The sequence below is a fragment of the Geotrypetes seraphini genome, chromosome 9 (genome assembly GCF_902459505.1).
Source record: "Geotrypetes seraphini chromosome 9, aGeoSer1.1, whole genome shotgun sequence".
Classification (NCBI taxonomy): Eukaryota; Metazoa; Chordata; class Amphibia; order Gymnophiona; family Dermophiidae; genus Geotrypetes; species Geotrypetes seraphini.
In genome coordinates this window covers 34,276,656-34,298,515 of record NC_047092.1, presented here as the reverse complement: position 1 = coordinate 34,298,515, position 21,860 = coordinate 34,276,656, and the positions used below count along the sequence as shown (strand labels likewise).

Sequence of the window (21,860 nt, the reverse complement as noted above, 5' to 3'; positions counted from 1 at the left end):
ACAAAAGGTCATTTCCTGTTGCTGCAGATTAGCAGTAGCAGGCGATGATGTTTCATAAATAACGTGACCATTTATTTTTTTCATCAAAAAGGGACATCTATTAATATTCAGTCTCGCCCCAACCCCGCCCTAGCCACACCCCCAATCCCAGCCTAGCCCCGCCCCAGCTCCACTCTAATTTCTTCCATTCATTTTTCATGTACACATAATATCTTATTAATTCATAATGGTTAACATAAATATTTTAAAAAACCACAAAGCACACTATACACAGAGAAAATGTTAATAATCATTTATATTTGGGGGGGTTTCAAAAATGTCAAGGCAGATGACTTTAAAATATGCAATGTCACCTCAGTAACTATAGAAAAATAGACAAATATACTGCAAAATATAGACAGCAGACATAAATTCTCAAAACTGACACATTTTGATCACTAAATTGAAAATAAAATCATTTTTCCTACCTTTGCTGCCTGGTGATTTCATGACTCTCTGGTTGCATTTCCTTCTGACTGTGCATCCTTTCTTTCATTCTGCACTCAGACCCAACAATTGTCCCTTTCTATTCCCTCCCTCCTTCCTTCCTATGTCCTCAGTGCCTCCTTCCTATGTCCTTAGTGCCCCTTCCTATATCCTTAGTGTCCTCGGTGCCTCCTTCCTATGTCCCCCTCACTGCCTTCCAGCCTTTGTCTCCACCCCCTCCCCTATGCTCTGGCATCTCTCTCTCTTCTCCTTTCCTTCCTACTCCACCCCATGGTCTGGCATCTCTATCTCCTTCCCATCTCTCTCCTCTCCTTCCATCTCCCCCTCCCACTCCATTATGTGGCATCTCTTCTTCCTTTCTCTCCTTCCTTCCTCCTGGTGTGGCATCTGTCTCCTCCCCTTCCCCCCATATACCTTGACATCTCTCTCCCCCTCCATGGTCTGGTAGCTCCTTTCCTTTCCCTCCCTCCCAAGGTCTTGGCATCTCTTTCCTCTCCTTTCCCTTCTCTGATCTTCCTTCTCCCCTCTCTCTCCCCAATTGGGTGCAGCAGCAGCACTTCTCTTCCCCTATCCCTTTCCCAATTGGGTGCAGCAGCAGCTCTTCTTTTCCCCTATTCCCTCTCCAATTGGGTGCAGCAGCAGCACTTCTCTTCCTCTATCCCCTCCCCAATTGGGTGCAGCAGTAGCACTTCTCTTCCCCTATCCCCTCTCCAATTGGGTGCCGTAGCAGCAGCACTTCTCTTCCCCTATCCCCTCCCCCAATTGGGTGCAGTAGCAGCACTTCTTTTCCCCTATCCCCTCCCCAATTGGGTGCAGCACTTCTCTTCCCCTATCCCCTCCCCAATTGGGTGCAGCAGCAGCACTTCTCTTCCCCTATCCCCTCCCCAATTGGGTACAGCAGCAGCACTTCTCTTCCCCTATCCCCTCTCCAATTGGGTGCAGCAGCAGCACTTCTCTTCCCCCCTCACCCCTTGGGTGCAGAGCAGGAGATGGCAGTCGGAAAGCAGTGAACAACTGGTCCCCAGCAGTCGCTTGTTTGTGATCGGCCAGCCCAGTCGGTGTTGCAGGGTTTTTGTTTATGAATCGCTGCCTATCATCATTTCAATGCCATTCCCCCTCATTTGCATGCACGAATCGGGTCGGAGGGAAATCGGGTCGCAAACAGATCGGTTTGCTTAGTGAATCCAACCCAAAGTGAATTTCAATTTCGTCAATTACACGAGACATCAGTTACCCTAGTTTTCCGAAGGTAAAAATATGTGCAAACTTTCCCTATGATAACTTCCCCTCCATGCACTTAATTACACCTGCAATTTGGTCCACACAAATTTCCCAGGTTGTGTTAACATGTACAGAATATATACAGATTTAAATATGTGGGTTTTTTTCCTCTGTTTTGTTTCCTAATCTTTAAATTTTGTTTTGCTTACCTTTTTGTTGGGGGGGGGGGGGGACACACATTTCGGGAACACACATTCTTCATGTCTAAGATTGTGAGCCCACCAGGACAGATAGGGAAAATGCTTGAGTACCTGATTGTAAAACCGCTTAGATAACCTTGATAGACGGTATATAAAATCCTAATAAAGCTTGAAATTTGATTTTTCCATTGGTTTTTATTCAACTTTAAAGATGACTTTCCAGCAAGTTAACCCCCTCCTTTACCAAGCCGCATTAGTGTTTTTAGCGCCGGCTGCGGCAGTTAACTGCTTGGACACTCATAGGAATTCTATGAGCGTCTGAGCTGTCACTGCGGTGGCTCGCGCTAAAAACGCTAGCGCAGCTTTGTAAAGGAGGGGGTAAAGATCTTGCGTTGGAGACATCTGATGCTTCTATTGCTTCTCCGGCTACATTATTACTGGCAGTAGCTCTTCTACCAGATGAAGATTGGATTTTAAAGATGTTCTTCAAGAATAGATCCAAAGAATTAATATTTCCAGATATCTCGAGAGAGATGCAAAAAAGGAGACGTCAGTTTTTGACTTTGAGACCAGCAGTGACAGAGATAGGAGGTGTTTTTTTATTTGCAAGTGTGTGATTAGATATCAGTCCCTAAAATATGTTTTCCAAGAACCTTCACAGCTGACCAGTTTTATATCTCTTACACGTCTTGAGAAAGGTTTAACATCTGTATCTGAACATGTTAACACTCCTTCACTTATTAGTTAAACTGTAATTTCCTGATAGGATTGATTAATCTTTAATGTTTTAGTAATCACGCTGATATAATCTTGGACCACCAAATTTGAAGACTTGAGACAGATTAACATAATGTATAGTTTCTTTGATTAAATTGATATACAATTGCATTTACTTTGTTTAATCTATCTTTCTGTACAAGTGTTGTTAACTTGGAAATTAATTTTGAAAATCATAAATAAATAATAATAATTTAAAAAAAAATCTCTCTCTTGTGGCTGTGGTAAAGTCAGCGTGAAAGTCAAAGCTCAACCTAAACTGATAAAGGGAATGGAAAATCTCCCATATACCGACAGATTGAAGCAGTTGGGACTTTTCTCCCTGGAAAAGCGGAGACTTAGAGGAGACATGATAGAAACCTTCAAGATCCTGAAGGGCATAGAAAAAGTAGACAGGGACAGATTTTTCAAATTATGGGGCACCACAAGTACAAGGGGGCACTTGGAGAAATTAAAAGGGGACAGGTTTAGAACAAACGCTAGGAAGTTCTTTTTCACTCAGAGGGTGGTGGATACATGGAACGCGCTTCCAGAGGCTGTTGTAGACAAGAAAACATTAAATGGTTTCAAAGAAGGTTTGGATAGATTCCTAGAAGAAAAAGGGATTGAGGGGTATAGATAGGTATAGACCACTACTCAGGCAATGGGCCTGATGGGCCGCCGCGGGAGCGGACCGCTGTGCAGGATGGACCTATGGTCTGCCTCAGCGGAGGCAACTTCTTATGTTCTTAACCTGTTAAAGACACCTGAAGTGGAATTGTATAAAGTACGTCCAACTCAGAATATGGACGTCCAAGTTTGTACTAATGGCCAGTTACATAAAGTCTTATAAGTGGGATAAAAGTCTTAAAAACAAATAAATATTAAGTATTATTCTATAAAATATGCACCAAAAATATTTAACCCTCCCCCCCCCCCCAAATTCTGTATATTGTGACCAAAGCTGCACATACAAATCTGTACACATTGCTGATTTACTCATGCAACTTAATTGTGTAACAAGCCAATCATCTCTTCATGAAAAGGTGGTTAATCTAAAGTAATAACAAGCAATTATTGGCACTTATTTAGAATTTATCCACACCACTTTCTAAGCCTGTTCAATAAAAGGGTGTGCATAAATTCTAGCATACAGATCTCAAAAGGGGAGGAGCATGAGAGAATCATGGGCATTCCTAAACATTAGGTGCACTTTTATAGAATACGCCTCATCCATGCACAATTTAGGTGCAAGCATTTAGGCCTGGTTTTCACTGAGATTGGCATAAATGCCTGCACCTAAATATTAGGTTCTATAAACCGCGTCTTAATAAAGGAAGTTTATGGAGCTGCATGGCGTGGCAATGCTAGGCGCCAATGCCCTGGACACCTCCCTCCCTCCCTAAGCCACTGCTCACTGCAATGTTTAAGATGCTGCCTTTTTCTAGGTACACCTTTGCAATGGTGCAGTCAGGGGGCCATGGAGGCGGACCGCCCTGGGCGCTGCCTTGGTGGAGGGGGCTGGCACCTCTCCACACCCCCAAGCCACGCTCTCGCCCTCCCTTCCCTGCACACCATACCTCTTTAAAATCTTCGCCAGCATGAGCAACTACTCTAGCCTGACTCCCTCTGAAATCACTTCCAGGTCGTGGGGCCAGTGAATGAAGATGTAAAAAGGTACGAGGTGGGAAGTAGAGAATGACACGGTGACAAAATTCATCACCGTTCCTGTCCCCGCGGATAACCGCGGGAAATAATCCCATGTCATTTTCTAATGTCTATTTCAACCTCGGTCCTTCTACACCAGCATTCTTCAAAGCAAAGCTTGCGGGTCAGTGGTTGTGGCCATTCATACTCTGATTCTTCCCTCTCTCCTTAAAGAATGACAAGAAGATGGTTTCCCGCGGTTATCCGCGGGGACGGGGACGGTGATGAATTTTATCACCGTGTCATTCTCTAGTGGGAAGGTACTAGTGTTGATGTGGAAAGAGTGTGGGGGGGGGGCAGAGAGGAGGGTGCAGGGGGACACCTCCCCCCTCATTACACCCTTGTGTGACTCGTAGATGATTACTAAAAAATAACTTTTCATATAGAGGAGGGGAAGTGTTAAAAAAAAAAAAAAGTGCCCAGGAGTCATTGTACCACTGGGAAAGGAGCAAGAGAGAGATGCTGCATGAGGGGAGAGGATCAAGGTTAGGTTGGGGCTAGATGGGAAAGTGGGGGGCGCAAAAAAAGAAAAGCTGGGCAGGAGTGCCACAGTCTGCCGGCCGTTTTCAGAGCCGCCGGAAAAGGGATCGCAAAGTCCCTCCTTGAGGGCTGCAATCCAGTCGGGTTTTCAGGATTTCCCCAATGAATATGCATTTAGAGAATGACACGGTGGCGGTTTACCCGCGGCCACCGCATTTTAGCCGCGGGTCACCCGCCGAAAACGGGGAAGAAAACTAGCAGTCGCTGCGGCGACGGGGACAAGGCCATTCACCGCCCGCGGGGCGGTGAATGGTCTTGTCCCCCGCAGTGAGGCATGAAGGATCGCGCGGTCCCCGCAGCTCACACCCGCCCAATCGATTCCAGTGTCCAGCCAGCTCTCTCCCCTCTCCTCACCCCAGTCCGCAGATCCTCCTCCTCGGCGACCCGCACGCTACCAGAGAGCCGCGCACACCCGCCGCTGCTCAGCCTCGATCTTCTGCTCTGACGCAACCGGAAACAGGAAGTTGCAGCAGAGCAGAAGATCGAACACTGAGCAGCCGCGCGTGTGCGGCTCCCTGGGAAAGCGCGCAGGTTGCCGAAAAAGAAAACCCACAAACCAAGGTGAGGAGAAGGGAGAGAGCCGGCCAAACACCAGGATGGACTGGGCAGGCAGGTAGTGGCCGCGGGGACCGTGCGATCGCTAGTGTTCCCGGCTCAAATTGGAAGGAGGGAGTGAAAGGAAAAAGGCTTATATGGATGCAGCGGGGACGGTGACGGGGCGGTGAATGGGATGGCAGTGACGGGGCGGTGAAAGGGATGGCGGTGACGGTGCGGTGCAGAGGATGGTGGGCCGGTGACGGGTTGGTGACGGGGACAGATTTTTTCCCCGTGTCATTCTCTATATGCATTGAAAGCAGTGCATGCACATAGATCTCATGCATATTCATTGGGGAAATCCTGAAAACCCGACTGGATTGCGGCCCTCAAGGAGGGACTTTGAGACCCCCCTGCTTGAAAGAAGAAGCAAAATCAAAAGCGGTAACCGAGATGTCAAAATTGAAAAGGTGCAAATCAAAAACACTTGGCCGGTAGTGTGCAAAGGAGCCAACTTTTCCCAACATGGTTTCTCCCTGGACAAAGCTAAGGCCGCTCCCACGTCTGAAAGGTTTGCATTTGGAAACTTCACCCCTAAAAAGATCGGCTTGGCTCGAACTAGAAAGCAGACCTCGGTCGCCAATGAACTTCGAGTCCTTTCCCCCCCACCCCTCCCCCCTCGCTGTCCAGGGCGGGAAGGAGTTAACGCCGCGGCCTCCCGCCACTTCTCAATCCGAAACGTCCAAGGAGGACCTCGGCCGGAGCTCCCCCCTCCTCAAGCCCCCCTCTTTCCCCACCTCTCCACCGTGCCGGCCTTTGCGCATGCGCCCGGGAACTGCCCTGCATTAACTTTCTTTGGCTTCGGGTGCAACTTTTTTTTTTTTTTTTTTCTCCCTCCCTCACACGGCTGGAGAGATTCGGAGCGAAGGACTGGCGAGCTCTGTCTTCACGCTGCGAAGTCGATGCTCTTTGCACCGCGTTAGAGCCCTTTTGTAGTTTGGGCTTTGGGGACTCAGGATCCCCCTCCCCCCGCCTCTGTCCGCGGAGATGGGACCGCTCTGGGTGCAGATCTTCGTGCTGTTAGGTAATTTCTTGAAAGCATGCATTTTATTCGAGATTAAAAGGCAGAGGAGAGAATTTTAAAGCGGTTTGGGTAGTGTTAATTCAGTCGTCAAGAAACTTTTGGTGGAATTCTTTATGCCATATCTATAAAATGGAAAGATTTATTGCTTTACAAAAGGGATATTTTAAGAAATTTCAGGATGTGTGGAAACCATTAACAAAATATTGTCAGGATTAAGTAAAATGATTTCCTATATGTTTATCAGTTTATGAGGTAGGGAGGGGGGGTATTTTATTATTACATATATCATACAACAATGGAGTATATGGTTGGGAGGGATGGGCGAGGGGTAGGGATAAGAATCTATGTAATATACCAATGATTGTTTATAAGTGATGTATTTATTGTTACTGTGAATGAAAATATTTAACACTTAATGTAATTTTTGAAAATGAATAAAGAATTATAAAAAAAAAAAAAAAAGAAAGAAACATGTCCGGTCGTACTTCTGTGGGAATTAAGAAGTTTTTTTGCTCCTGGTCAAGTTCTTTCGAGCCGATGAGTACCTGAGAAAAAAGCTCCTGCAGTGAAAGCCAGGCGGGTTTTCTCACATGTAAAATTTTTATTATCGTCAAATATATTTTATTGAGCACCAAGATATTTTTTTTTTTTTTAAATCCCAACTTGTTTGGTTTCCTTGGCAAGATCTAATGAGATCTGTGCTTGACCTCAGTTTTTGGATCCTTCTGCTGTGACTGCAGCCCCCGCCTGCGTATAGAGTGGAGGGCATACGCCCCACTCTAGCCATAGGGACCAGCTCTGGGTGCTATGCCCCAGTGGCATACCGCTGGCACCCCTCCTGCTCACTGCCCCCTTTCCACTCCCCCCACCCCTGTTGCGCGCGTGCCCCTGTCCCTTTTTAACTTGCTGCTTGCGTCGGCTTCAGCACTCTCTGATGTCACTTCCAGGACCCGCGCCTAGGAAGTGACGTCGGAGCGCTGAAGCTGACGTGAGCAGTAAGTTCGTGGCTGCTTATGCCGAAGATAAAAAGATATGGGGCGGGGGGGGGCAGAGAGGGGCGCCTCCGCTCCGGCTGCCGCTTACCTCCACTACGCCACTGCTAAGCACCATCAATATTGAGCAGTGTGGTTGACCCCTGTGAGTCTGACTGCATATGTAAAGTTGGACACACAAATTTATAGGATTAAAAAGCAATTATTCTGCTAATTGGAATTAATTAAAATTTACAAGCGTGTTTTTAGGCACAGGAAGCCGCGTGTAAATTTTATTTGCAGTTCCGAAAGAGGCGTGTCCATGGGAGGGTCATGGGGCTTTCCTGCAATTTACGTATGTAGTTATAGAATAAGGAAAGATCAACACCCTAATTTGGGCACGATGATTTATACCACATTTCAGATGGTGTAAATGGGGATGCAAAAAGAGCTAGATTCACTAACCTGCCCGATTGTGACCGATCCGGGCTGGTCCGATGGATTAACAAACCGGCAATATTCTAATGGGGGTGATCGGAGGAACGCCTCCATCCGTCAACACAGATCACTAGTGTGCAATCTCGACGCATCTGTAGATGGTCTGCGCATATGTCTAAGACCAGCCTGAGCCGCATCTTTAAAAAAAACAAAAAACTTTTACTTTTAGTAGCCCAGCGAGCCCATGGTTTTAACCCGCTTTAAACCCGCAGGTTAAAACCACGGGCATCGCAGTGCGGGGAAGGACATGAGAGATTCGGGGAAGAGCAGGCAGGACAGATTTGGGGCACAGCATCGGGGCAGCAGGCAGGAGAGATTTTGGGGCAGCAGAGAGCAGGGCGGCAATGGAGCTGGAGAGTCAGAAAGGACGTTTGTGACTGATCCCCAGCCGTCGCTTCTTGGGTCGAACGGCCAGCCCAGTCGGATCGCAAAATTTGTTTTGTGAATCGCGTCCCTGCCCACTTTGCATGCCGTTCCCCCTCATTTGCATGCGCGGATCGGAATCGGATCGGCAGAGAGGTAAGTGAATCGGAGTAAAATCGGGTCGCAAACCGATCGGTTTGCTTAGTGAATCTAGCATAGTGTTAGGTGCAATTCCTAGTGCCAAGTCTATAAAGAACACCTAAATGTGAGTGCCTACATTTAGATACTGTTTATAGAATCTGGCCCAGTGTCCTGTTTATACATAATATGCATTCTTTAAGAAAAGTGTACATGGAACACGCACGCTTACAAGTGAGTAACATTTATTTGAAACGATTCCCCAACCCTGCTATCTTCTTGTCTAAGATAGCCAAATGAACCCTGTCCCTGCTCTTCAGGGCAAAATATTGGTAGAGGCCATAGCTCTCGCGGTCCAAAGTGTTACACTGTCTTTTTTTTTTTTATTATTATGTGTGGGTGAATTTGTGGCAGAAGCTGCTGCATCTCCTGTTGCATTGGGCCCCTGTCCCATCTCGCTTGTCTCCTCTCTCTCTCTCTTTGTACAGTGTCATGGGCAGCAGAGGGCATCCTAGCTCAGGAGCCTGAGTATAGCTATGGCTGTGGCGAGGGCAGCTGCTACCCCGCCACTGGAGACTTGCTGATTGGGCGGGCCCAGCAGCTCTTTGCCTCCTCCACATGTGGTCTCCGTAAGCCCGAGCCCTTCTGCATCGTTAGCCACCTGCAGGTAAGGGGCAGGGGATGTGTGGGCGAAGTTTTGTTATATTCTTGCATTAGATATACAGTATCTCCTTACAATGAGGATTATTTCTTATCCTGTACACATTTCTAGGAATGGGACGGGCAAATATTTTTTTGGTACTCAATGGAAATGTAGTTATTCACCCCTTCTATCAGGAAATCTGTTCCTCTCTTAGAGTGTAGGGGAGCTTTAAGGTTGCCTTCAGGCTTCATGTCATAAAAGGTTAGGCCAGTCCAGGCTTTACCCCAAATGACTTAGACCAGTGTTCTTCAACCACCGGTCCATGGACTGGTGCTGGTCCACAGAAATTTCCTGCCGGTCCACAGGGCCAGCATGTGCATCAGGCCCAAAACAGTGTTCTTCAACCGCCGGTCCACGGTGCGATCGATACGGCGTTATCTTCGAACCAGCTCCCTCTTCCTCACTGATTCAGGGCACAAAGCCACAGGCAGTGGCTCCTCTGCGCGTCCTGCGCATGAACCGGTAGCCTTTTCTCTGATGTTGCAACGTCAGAGGAAAGGCTTCCAGACGAGGCACAGGACGCACAAGGAGCCGCTGCCCGCAGCTTTGTGCACTGTATCAGTGAGGAAGAGGGAGCCAGCCTGAAGGTAACCCCGGGGGCGGCATAAAATGGCCAGGTGGGAGCAGGCCAGAAGGTAAGGCATAGCACGGAGGGAGGGAGACAACAAAGGTAGGGGGGGAATAATTTTATTTTTGAATTTAATGATTGAATTATGTCAATTTTGAGAATTTACATCTGCTGTCAGTTTACTTTGTGTAGTTTAATTTTGTGGTTAAGCTTTATGTGTTGTTAATAAGATTATATTGTGTATCTGTGAAAAATGAATGGAAAAAAATAGTGTTACAATTAGTACTATTGTGGGGGCAGGGTCTGGGGTGGAGATTGGGTACAGATGGGTGGGGTCTGGCCCATGACTTAGCCCTTCAACCGCCGGTCCACGGACCGATGCCGGTCCACAAAATAATTATTTTATTTCTGCCGGTCCATAGGTGTAAAAAGGTTGAAGAACACTGACCTAGACCACTGTATTGCAAACTGTGTGCCATGGCAAACTAGTGTCCTGAAATTTCAGGTGCGCCGTGAGACGCTGGGGAGAAGGAGAGGTGCTGGCTGACTGCCTATAGGATATGCCACTTGCAGTGAGACGCACATTCTGTAGGCAGTCGGCCGGCGCCAGTGCCTCTCTTTCTCTCTGCGCGTCTTCCCTGCTGGCAACCCCCCCCCCCCCTGGCAGCTCAGGGATCGTCTGGAGGGCCTACACGCATGCGCGGATGTCACGCACGCGTGTGATGACATTGCGTCGACAGCACGCACTTTTGAGATGCCTCAAGCTGCGGCCGCTACGTTTACGGTGCTGTGGCTCGACAAAGTTTGTGGGAGACTGACCTAGAGCTGATGCAAGGTTGCTAGGCGCTCTAGCCCAGGCTTTTCTCAATCCAGTCCTCGGATCGCACCGAGTCTCGCCGGGTTTTCAGGATACCCAGAAAGAACAGGCAAGAGAGAAATGTGCATGCCAATCTATCTTGTGCATATTCATTGTGGATATCCTGAAAGCCCCTTGGCTTGGTTTACCCTGACGACTGGGTTCAGAAATCCTGCCCTAGGTGAAACGTACACCTTCCACCCACCCCCCACCCTCAGTTAACTTTCAGGCCCCTAGCGTGCAGCTTTCCAAGATTTTTAATAATTAAACTCAACAGTCATGACCATCAAACAAATGAAAGTTAAAAGTGTGTGCTGATGATTCTTCAAATTGTGTGGCTGTCAGGACCTATTGTTTTTCTGTGGCTGCGGCTGTCCCTAAGAAGCTGCTGCCCCAGGAGCCACCTAGCCTTGCCTAATGGTTGATCTGGCCCTGGCTAGGCCCTGAGTGCGGGGCGCACTCAGGGCCTAGCCAGGGCCAGCCCAACCATTAGGTAAGCCCCTTTAATTTGCAGTAAGCATGCGCTATTGTTTACTGCAGCTTGTAAAAGGACCTTTGTAAATCTGTAATTCGTTATGTACAGATTTACAAAGGGTCCTTTTTTCAAGCTGCAGTAAACAGTAGCGCATGCTTACTGCAAATTAAAGGGGCTTACCGTGGGGCGCACTCAGGCATCCTGCTGTACGTTCCAGGTTAGCATGTGCACATCATGTTGTAAAAAATTATTTTAATTCTTACTGCGGAGAGAGAACGTCTGGAGGCGGAGGGTAAATGTTTTGGCGGTAATCAGTGCCACTACATTGTGGTACGCCGATTAGTGCGTGATTCCTTACCATCTTTATTTAAATGGCCAAGTACTAATGGCAACAGTGGCATAAGGGGGTGGGGGTCCCCCCCGGGCGCCAGCACCATACTCTCTGCCGCCTCATTCCTTCCCACTCTCCCCCCCCTGCACAGTATGCGTATACTTTCACCTCCCCCTCTACTGTACCTCTAGCTCTATGCTGGCGTGAACAGCAAACCCAACCTGCTGCTCATGCCAGCATTGGTTCTCCCTCTGACATCACTTCTGGATCCCGTGCCCAGGGATTGGCATCAGAGGGAGATCCGTCGCCAATACGGGCAGCAAGTTTGTGATGCTACTCACACTGGGAAAGTTAAGAGGTATGGGGGGAAGTGAAGGAGGTTTGCGCGCGCGGCGGGGGAGCGTGGAAGAGGGCATGGAGGGGCGCCTCTCACCACGCCACTGAATGGCAACATTAGCATGTGGCCATTAATATAAAAGTGGCCTTAGTGTGTGGGGAAGATTCCTAAGGATGCGCTAAAGCCGCTTTTTAAATGGGTTCCAGAGAGAGAGAGAGGATATTGCAGTTTTTGGAAATTAATTAAGACCACTTTGTTCGATAAGTTTATTACTTAGTGAGTTTTATTATTCAAATTCTATTTTACAAATATTTGTATTTTTTTACTGTATTATTGTATTTCACTGATTGTCCAGCTCTTTTTAGTGTAAACCGCCTAGAGCTTTTGGTTATGGCGGTATAAAAGAATAAAGTTATTATTATTATTAAAAGCAACCAATTATTCTTAGTATAAAAACTGCAGTGCCCCTGCTGCTTGCATTGAAGTTTAAGGGCTAGTATCATCAGCATTTTTGGAATCTTCTTTGGCTTCTTTCAAGTTGCAGTCAATTGTGAGATTCTTGCCTCAGTTTATAAAGCTGAGTGCAGAATAAGACCAAAATGCCTTGGTGATTGACTGACTGTTTACAACTGGCTGACGACATTGTTCTGGCCAGGACTGCCGCCTCCTTAAATTCTCCTGCTAGAAGATGGATTAGTTTCAACGGAGAGGGAAGTGTTTTCTGGAATAGGCCCTATCTTCGGAAGATTTTACCTAAGGAGATTTAGTTACTCCCTAAATCTCTAACGTTTAGAAAATATTATAAACACGGTTTTAGGAGACTGCTTTTTTATGGATAATGATTTTAGGCTAGAAACACTTCTGTTTTGAGTAATCAGTACAGCAGCAACCAAACCTATGACTAAACATATTTATCAGTACAGTCTGTCTCAGGCAAAATTGTATTTTTTGATATGCTGTTGATATGTAGAATGCTATAGAGCAATGGTTTCAAACACGCGGCCCGGGGGCCACATGCGGCCCGCCAGGTACTATTTTGAGGCCCTCGGTATGTTTATCATAATCACAAAAGTAAAATAAAACAGTTTCTTAATCATATGTCTTTTTAACCATAAATGACAATATTATTATTAAGACTTAGCCAAAAGGAAAGATTTATAAACTATAAAGAGTTTTACCTCATGCAAAATTGTCATTTCTTTAATAAGACATTAACTATTTTTTTCTGAGGCCCTCCAAATACCTCCAAATCCAAAATGTGGCCCTGCAAAGGGTTTGAGTTTGAGACCACTGCTATAGAGGTAGTTAGAACTAACTGCAGGATGCGGCTAGACTACTTTGGAAAGGGAAAATACACATGTACTTTTTCCTCTAAAATTGCCATTTATACAGGCAACCAGAGATGGCACTCACGTGTTTGTATATTTGCACGTACACTTCTTCCTCCGTATTCGCTGTGATAGGGAATTAACAGAACCGCAAATACAGAAAAAAACGCAAATAACTTTTTCATATGTTATTCGCTGTTTTCTATTAAAAACCATTGTGAATATGGTGAAACCTCGAACAATATGGTGGGAGACTTGGCCTGTTCCTGAAGGAGAGGCAAAACACAGTGAAGAAAGTGCCGGGAATTGGCGATTTTCTCTGTAAACGCTTGGAATCAAGGATTTCTCTATTTAAGCTGACATAATTTGGGGGGAGGGGCAAGGAAGCTAAAAACCGTGAATAATCGAAACCTTGATTGCTGAAACCGCGAATACGGAGGGAGAAGTGTACTCCAGATAAGGAATAAACACATATTGGTCTACCAGTTATACATGTATTCTTTAGTACACCTCAAGCTCCTCACTATCCCTTGAAACAACACCTTTATATGCGGGTAAACTGGGAAAATCCCTCCTTTTCAAGATCACAGGGCTTTGGAACAATCTTACTGTCCCACTGCGGAGCCTGAACTCCCTCCAATTGTTACGTAAGCACCTGAAAATTTGGCTTTTCACAAAAATGTAATTTTCTCTTCCCCCCCTTTACGCAACCCCAACCCTTTATTCTGCTCTTCCTATATTTAAGTTCTTGTAAACCATGCCGAGCTCTACATCTGTGGAGAAGATGCGGTATATAAACTTAAGGTTTAGTTTAGTATAAAACTATGCATGGAATGATTCATAGACAAAACCGCGGAAGACAAAGGCGCGCGCCGACAACTGAGCACAAGACGGAGGCATGCACCGAAGAAAATCACAGTTTTTAGGGGCGGGGTTTTTTGTTGGGGAGCCCCCCCCACTTTACTTAATACAGATCGCGTGGGTGGTTTGGGGGGTTTTAACCCCCCTCATTATACTGTAAACTTAACTTTTTCCCTGTTTTTAGGGAAAAAGTGAAGTTTTCAGTAAAATGTGGGGGGTTACAACCCCCCACAACGCTGCGCGATCTGTATAAAGTAAAGTGGGGGGGTTCCACCCCACACACCCCCGTCGGAGCCCCTAAAAACAGTTATTTTCTTCGGCGCGCGCCTCCGCGCTGCGCTCAGTTGTCGGCGCGCGCTTTTGTCTTCCGCGGTTTTGGCCTGACACCGCATGGAATCGCTCCCTACATAAGCTACAAATTTTGCATAGCTGGGTTTTACACACAGAAGAGACCTTCCTAAACTCACCCTCTGTATTTCTTAAATTATTATTTATTGCACCAAGTGCATACGTTGCCCTAAGCTCTAGTGGTTGGTTTAAAAGCTAAGATCTCAGAGGTGCACACTTCTCAAAGCTGACGGAGAGCAAAAATCAAAGACTTTCCACAGGACTTATGAGTGAGGCTGTGGCTCACTGGTTGAGCAGCGTCCTCTGCACCCAGAGGTTGTGCGATCCAAGTCCCAATGCTGTTCCTTGCGACCCTGGGCAAGTCACTTAATCCGCTTTGAGTGTCAGCTTTGAAATGCCAAAATGGTATGTGCAGAACTAAACCATTTGGAGAATCTGTAAGCAGGGCCGGATTTAGATGAAAAGAGGCCCTAGGCTATTCCACTTATGAGGCCCTTTCACCTCCCATTTTTAAGATTGTAAATTACATGAGAGATAATAAAATACATCATTACTGTGATATATATCAATATGTTAAATGAAACATGTTGTTATTGGTATTAACCTTTATAAAAAAATGTGACACGGATCTTGAGGCCCTAGGCTGAAGCCTAGTTAGCCTATAGGAAAATCCGGCCCTGTCTGTAAGAATGAACAGGTGAAACAGGAAAAACAAGGGCCAAATGTATTAGCATCCTGCCAGCAATGTGACTAGCCCCAGACCCTGAGAATTGTTTTTTTTTGGGGGGGGGGTTTGTCTTCTCGATAATTTCATCTTATTGTCACTGTTGTTTAAGGTATTCCCCACCCCCCTTATTACTCCTTATTGTAGCATTTTGGTAAGTCGTAAAAAAAATGTAGGGCTCAATATACATACCTTGATGGTTGGGTGATTTTTAAACTGCCGACGGCCATGGGCTGAGTTAAGCCTCGATATTCAATGCCAAGCCATGTCCAGGCTCTAGTATTGAATATCCAGGTGAATGCAGTTAACTGGGTACTGGCCGATATTCAGGCCGGTGCCCGATTAGCTCAGTTCATACATAGTGTTTGAGCAGCCATTTTGCTGTCCTAACTTTATGTGCTTACTTAATCTGTTAGCCGACAGAACATCATGGCAAACCAATTAAGTATCGGCTCCGCCCAAGCTCCCCCCCTTCCCCCCCCCGGATTGTTCTAGCATTAACTGATGCAGCTATCACAGTCAATATTCAGAGGCAATACCTACATATATAAATGTTGAATATTTTTATTTATTTTTAAAATAAATATATCCTGCGGAGTACAAAATAAAACATCATACAACACATATTTCAATAAAACAACACAACAACATAATACAAGAAACAAGCATAGAACAAAACATCTCCATTGCTTTTACTTAACTGAGACTTGACTGCTAGTTTATTACTCGCTGCTACTGGTTGAAAAAGCAGGCAAAAATAAAAAAAAAGTTTTCAGCTTTTTTTCTAAACTGTAAAACCGATCTTGCTTGCCTAAGATCCATAGAGAGCCTGTTCCAACAAATAGGACCCTGAACAGAAAACATCACTTTCTGGTGAGTCAAAAAGTTTAACCACCGACAGGGAGGGCACGTCAAGACACAGAGCTTATCTCTAGAATGTAAACTCCGTGACGGAACGTAAAAGTGACCAACGATCACGACAGCTCCGGACCACCAGCATTCAATAGTTTAAAAATTAAGCACAGGGTCTTAAACCCGATACGAGCCCTGATTGGCAGCCAATGGAGATCTTTCAAAACGGGCGTAATGTGCTCAGAGCGAGCATGAGCCACCAGGCGGGCAGCGGCATTTGGTTGATGGCCGGCTCAGTGGGTTTAACTGGGCAGGTGCCTCTCCTGCCCACTTAAACTCTTTTGAATATCAGGCCAATGGTGTCAATAAACTTGTCCCGAGTACTGAATTTATTTCTTTGTATCCGCTTTAAAAGTGGAAATGCACTTCTGTTTCTCCGGTCTTGCATTGCATTCAGAGTATTACATTTTTGGGGTTTCCAGTTCCGGTTTCATCTGCATATTTCCATGTCTCGTTTGGGATACATTCAGGCCAACAAGTCTGTGCATGCGTGCAAGGCTGGCTTTGATTGTCTTTTATGACCTAGAGGCAAGTGACAATACTGGTGTTTATTACCATTAGAGAGAGAGAGATGCAGTTATGTTTCCAGAGCCTGCAAGGGGTGTGGGGATCATTTAAACAGTTTGCAGTTGCATTCCTGCTGGGTTTCCTCTCTAGCTGTTTGGATTTAGCCCCGGGATGAGCTCCTGAGGAAGGAAGCGCTTTGGGTTATCAAATATGAGTTCCGTAGCCCTTTTGAACTACAGCCCAGAGCAGTACTTCACCAGCATGTCAAGCCATTCTAAGACTAGGTATTCATTAGCCTGCTTTACTGAAAAAGCTTTGTAGTGGATTATGCTGGTATGGAGAGGCCTGATAAATTAGTGATCCTATACTCCCTGAGAAAATATGATCATATTACAACTGCCTTCCTAGACTCTCACTGGCTACCTATGCAAGCACGAATTCAATTCAAATTCTACCGTCTATTATTCAAAGCATTAAACAGCTCTGCCCCCCCCCCCCCCATCTAAACAACCACCTAAACCAGATCCTCATCTCAAGACAAAGAAGAACTCCGAACCCTTTTGCCTTCCCTCCACTCAAGGGCACTCAGCGCAAAAAGATGTTTGATAACCTTCTGGCGACGCAAGCAGCAAAACTTAACCACTCCATCTCCAATCTGTTGACGGCAATGGGCGACTTCAAAACTTTTCGAAAAGAAATCAAAACCCTACTTTTCAAAAAATTTATCCAGATATCTTAACCCAACTCTTCCCCCTCCTCCTAGATAAATTCTCCTCCCAAAACCTCCACTTAAATAATCTCTTCCTCCCCAACCAAGTATTCAGATCCCTGAAATGTAACGTAATCTTATTTGTACTCTAACTGTACCGTATTTTCACGTAGATAACGCGCACCCGTGTAAAACGCGCACACGGGTATAGCGCGTGGGATACCGACATATATGTAAAAAAAATTTTATATACCGCGCACACCCGTATACCGCGCATGCTGCCCCGACTCTCCTTTCGCCCGCCCCGACTCTCCTCTGGCCACCCCGACTCTCCTTTCTCCTGCCCCGACTCTCCTCTCCCCCTTGAAGTCCTGTTCCCACCCTGAAAGCCTGATGCCCCCCCGACGTCCGATTCACCCCCCCCGCCGGACCGCTCGCACCCCCACCCCGAAGGACCGCTCGCACGCACCCGCACCCCGAAGGACCGCTCGCACACACTCCCACCCACACCCCCACCCTGAAGGACCACTCGCACCCCCACAGCCTCCCGAACCCCCCCTTCATCATGTAGAAGCTCCTACCATTGTCCTGCTGCTTCCTCTTGGCGGTCCCGGTGAGAGTGCGTGCGAGCGGTCCTTCGGGGGGTTGAATCGGATGTCGGGGGGGGGGGGAACTATGTAAAAAAAAAATTTGTAAAACGCGCTCACGCGTATAACACGCAAGGTTATGTACGGTTTGTAAAACCCGTGTATAACGCGCGCGTTATATGCGTGAAAATACGGTAATCTATTTGTTATATCACACAGTAACGTACAGTCAATTTAATATCCAATTTGCAAGTTCTTCCGGAATTAATCCAGCTACCTCTCCTCCCTTGTAACCAAAAAACCCCCAAAACTGTTGTAACTTCATTGGAAATGTCCAGTTAGCTCTTTTGTAATCCGCCTTGAACTGCAAGGTATAGGCGGAATAGAAGTCCCTAATGTAATGTAATGTAAAGTGTCACAGTGCAATGGACACAACGGTGCACACATTTCTAAATCAGTGTCTGGTAACATAACCAAAGTCCGGAACATTTAAGGCCTTCTTAGTAACAGTTTCTTCTGTTTTGTGTCTATGGAAAAATGTTTAGTAATTGGGGTCCCATAAATCGTTGGAAAGGAAGTGCTGAAGCTGTTTTTCAGCCCATCCTGTGGACGTTGGTGCGTTTGCAAGGAAAAATGTCACACTCTGAGCTTTCTTTATTCTCTCTTGTTTCACGTAACGGCCGTCTAGACTATTTCCTGATGTGAAACTGGACTGCAATTAAAAATATTTCCTAAATTCAGGGCTGTTCTGTGTTAAAGAGTATAAACAGTAAGCTTTTTTTTTTTTTTGGGTGTTTCCATATAGAAGTTGTTCCTGAATAGAGGCTGTATTCTACTATAACAGAGACTGTATACATATAGGTATGTTAAGCTGGGAACATGAAAAATGCTTTTAGGGGAAGGGGTTTGGGGTTTAGCGCATGCATAGTTCAGTAGTAGCCTAAGACAAGTAACTTTTAGATACGCTGGGTTGTTTCCTGTCCCCAGAGAGCTTACATTCTGAGGGTGATGCAGTTACCTTGCATTAGAGCTCTGCACTAAAGTTCAACATACGGATTCCTAATACAACACTGAGAAACAAAACTGTTTGCAAAATTGTTTGCAGTTCTAAATCTAATTGATGCTGGCATTTGTCATATTGATATAGGGACTTTGGATCATCTGTTATTCTATTGTCCTTTGCTACTTAATTTTTGGAAGTCGATATGGGGTCAAATTAATGTTGTACTTGGGTCATCAATTCCATTGACTTATGAAGTCATAATCTGTGGAACTTTATTACATGTTAAACCCTCTATGGATCATTATAAAAGCTGTCTTTTCTTAATTATGACGGGAATAGCCACGAAATTGGAAGAGTTATGTTCGACTTAACTATACTTTCTGGTGGGCAAACTTGTGCTCCAGTTACAAATGTGAAAGAATGAACGCTGAAATCTTTGGACATAGTAATGCATTTAATTTGGTGTGGGGCCCATTGACATTATTTATTGCATTAAAATAGTTGTCATGTACCTTTTCTTTTTGTTTGATTTCCTTACACATCCAGGGTGGGAAAGCAGTACTATTCATTATAACTACCGTAGTTTATTGAAATTATATATGTATTTCTACTTTTATTAGTTAAGGGGAGGGGGAGGAGAAAATGATTGTTTTCAAAATATTTGTATGTTTAAAGTGCTTTTCTTGATTTGTTTATGTTTAAATTCATTTTATTGCACTGTTATTATTTGAAAATCAATAAAGATTTTAAAAAATTGTTTGCATTACTGTATACTTGCAAGAAAACACAATGCGAATTTCCACTTTATTAAAACTTGTACACTGTCAGACTAAAGAGTATAAATGGCTCTCTTCTTACCAGTGTGAGAAAGGACTGGCTCTAGCACTTAAATAGGAAAGGAGCTAAAACAAAGGCTGAACACTTGACTTATCGCCCCTCCCCCAGAAAGAAACATTGATGACCCAAGTGGGTCCCCTAAGTTAAGAGTGATGCCTACTTGCTCCTGTGCCACCATCTTGAAAACTGAATCCAGTGAAATAATCACTCGTAGTAATATTCAAAATATGCTGTTTTAAACTGCATACAACTGTTAGTGAATTTTGTGCCAAAATATAGCCATTGCAACAGAGGGTTACTGACCTGCAGATAAGACCTGAGGCTTGTACAAGATCACAAGCAACTTGAACTAGGCTTCTTCCATGGTTCTCTGCTCAGCTACTCTAAACATTGAGCTACTCCTCCACTCCCTGTAGCTCTAAAGCTCAGTGAAGCATCTGCTAGGAAAAGAGATTGGAGATTAGTGGAGGGGCGATATTACGCCTAATTAGGTTTTCTTACATTCACAAAATGAGAAGAATCCTTTAGTCTGGGTAGAAACAGTCAGTTTTCTTATGAATTGGTTCTGTAGTTGAGATTGTTTGGTCTGTTATGTAGTGAGACCTTAAATTAATTTTAGTAATCTTTAGGCAAGACAAGTTACAGACATTTTACAGTCAAATTAGAGCAGAAGCCCTCTGAGTCACACCCTGTTTTCTCCCAAGGCTGGCAGAAACATAAGGCAGGCTAGGGTGGCAGAGAACAGCTGCAATCAAAGCAAAACAATAGGTTATGACAGATGTACAAACTCAAAAGAACCATCCATTCTTATAATTCCATTATCCCAGGACAAGCAGGCATGATATTCTCACATGTGGGGTGACGTCATCTATGGAGCCCCGATGCGGAAGCATTTTCAAGCAAACTCGATTGAAGATTTAAGTTTGCTCTGCTGCTCCACGCATGCGTGCCTTCCTGCTCCACTAGGGGGCGCATCCCCTCGTGGTCTCCAGTTCAAAATTTTCCGCTGAGCCTAGAAGTCGTGTTTTTTCAGGCTCTGCCCCAACTGCCTTCTAGCACCGCGATTTTTTCTTGTTTTTCTCGATTAAGTCGCTGTGTGCGAGTTTTTTCTTGTTTCAACTTGTTCCTGCTTCGTTTTTGACCGACCCGGAGGCTTCCGGGTCCCCGTGGCCGCGTGGCTATTCGAGCCGCGGCCAGTTTCGATTCTATGTCCCGGCCTTTGACCGGCTTTAAAAAGTGCTCCTGGTGCGAGCGGCTTCTTTCCATCACAGACCCGCATCGCCAGTGCATCCTCTGCCTGGGGGCCACTCTTCCAACCGACTCCTCCCCCCAGTGTGCTACTTTCCAGAACCGGGCCCTCCACCGAAGAAAAGCCCGCATGGCGGATCTCTTCGCCGCTGACCAAACCTCTACCTCGGCCTCGAGGTCGGCCCCGGCCTTGACCTCGGCCCCGAATACCTCGGCATTGCCTCGAGACTCGAATCCGAAGTCCTCGGGACAACAGAAAGCCTCGGCTCCAGGTAAGTCCCCTCTTCAGGTTCCATATCAGCGAAGAAACCAGCCTCGGGGACACTGGCGACGCATGGCGGAAGTCCCATGCTTACAGCCCCGGCGAAGCCCTCCAAGCCTTCGGGCCGTGCCTCCACCACACGGGAATACTCTGATACGAGGTCGCCCCCGGTGGAGTGCACCGAGGCAGTGGACATGCCCTCGATGCTGTCCGTGCCCGTTTTCCAGGACCTACTCCGAGCGATGATCTCGTCGGAGCTGTCCGCTGCAATGGCCCATCTACAACCGGCCTCGACCTCGACCCCGCATGTGCCAGACCAGCCTGAGCCTCGCGTCGAGCCACCTCGGGGAAAAGCGCGCAAGCTTCGCCGCATCCCATCCTCCTCGGACTCCTCGCCGAGGCAACCGAGGCACTCTCCCTCCACAGACCGCCGCGGTGCAAAACGTCGTGCTAAAACGACAGAAACCTCGAACCGCCGTACCTCCAAGAAGGCCCGGGGTTCCCCCACTCTACGAGGCCGTTCACCTACACCTCATACGGGACCGTTAAGGGTGGCGGAGTTATCACTCTCCAACCCGCGCATCCTCCGAACTCCCCCTCGGACCGGGGCTCCGATCCGAGGTTTCAGGCTTTCACCGAGGGAGTCCGGGTCGAGATCACCGATTCGACATCGATCGGTACCCCGAACCCCGGCATCGTCTCCGAGGGGCTCCTCGAGACATCGGAGATCCACGACTCCGGAACACTTTCACAGTGCTTCCCCGGT

General features: G+C 46.3%; 1 protein-coding gene across 2 annotated transcripts in view; it reads left to right on the top strand.

Annotated features, from left to right (window-relative positions):
* The first annotated feature begins 5,954 nt into the window (after window positions 1–5,954).
* The window catches only part of LAMB1 (laminin subunit beta 1), a 143,066-nt gene continuing 127,160 nt past the window's right edge, over window positions 5,955–21,860 (top strand). Inside the window, exons 1-2 of one of the 2 annotated variants that reach the window (XM_033958478.1) lie at window positions 5,955–6,015; window positions 8,987–9,165. In XM_033958478.1, the coding sequence (XP_033814369.1) occupies window positions 5,970–6,015; window positions 8,987–9,165 (225 nt within the window). In that variant the 5' untranslated portion in view covers window positions 5,955–5,969. Of the gene's footprint in view, window positions 6,016–6,358; window positions 6,529–8,986; window positions 9,166–21,860 lie in introns of those variants that run through there. The other variant, XM_033958479.1, reaches the window with a different exon arrangement.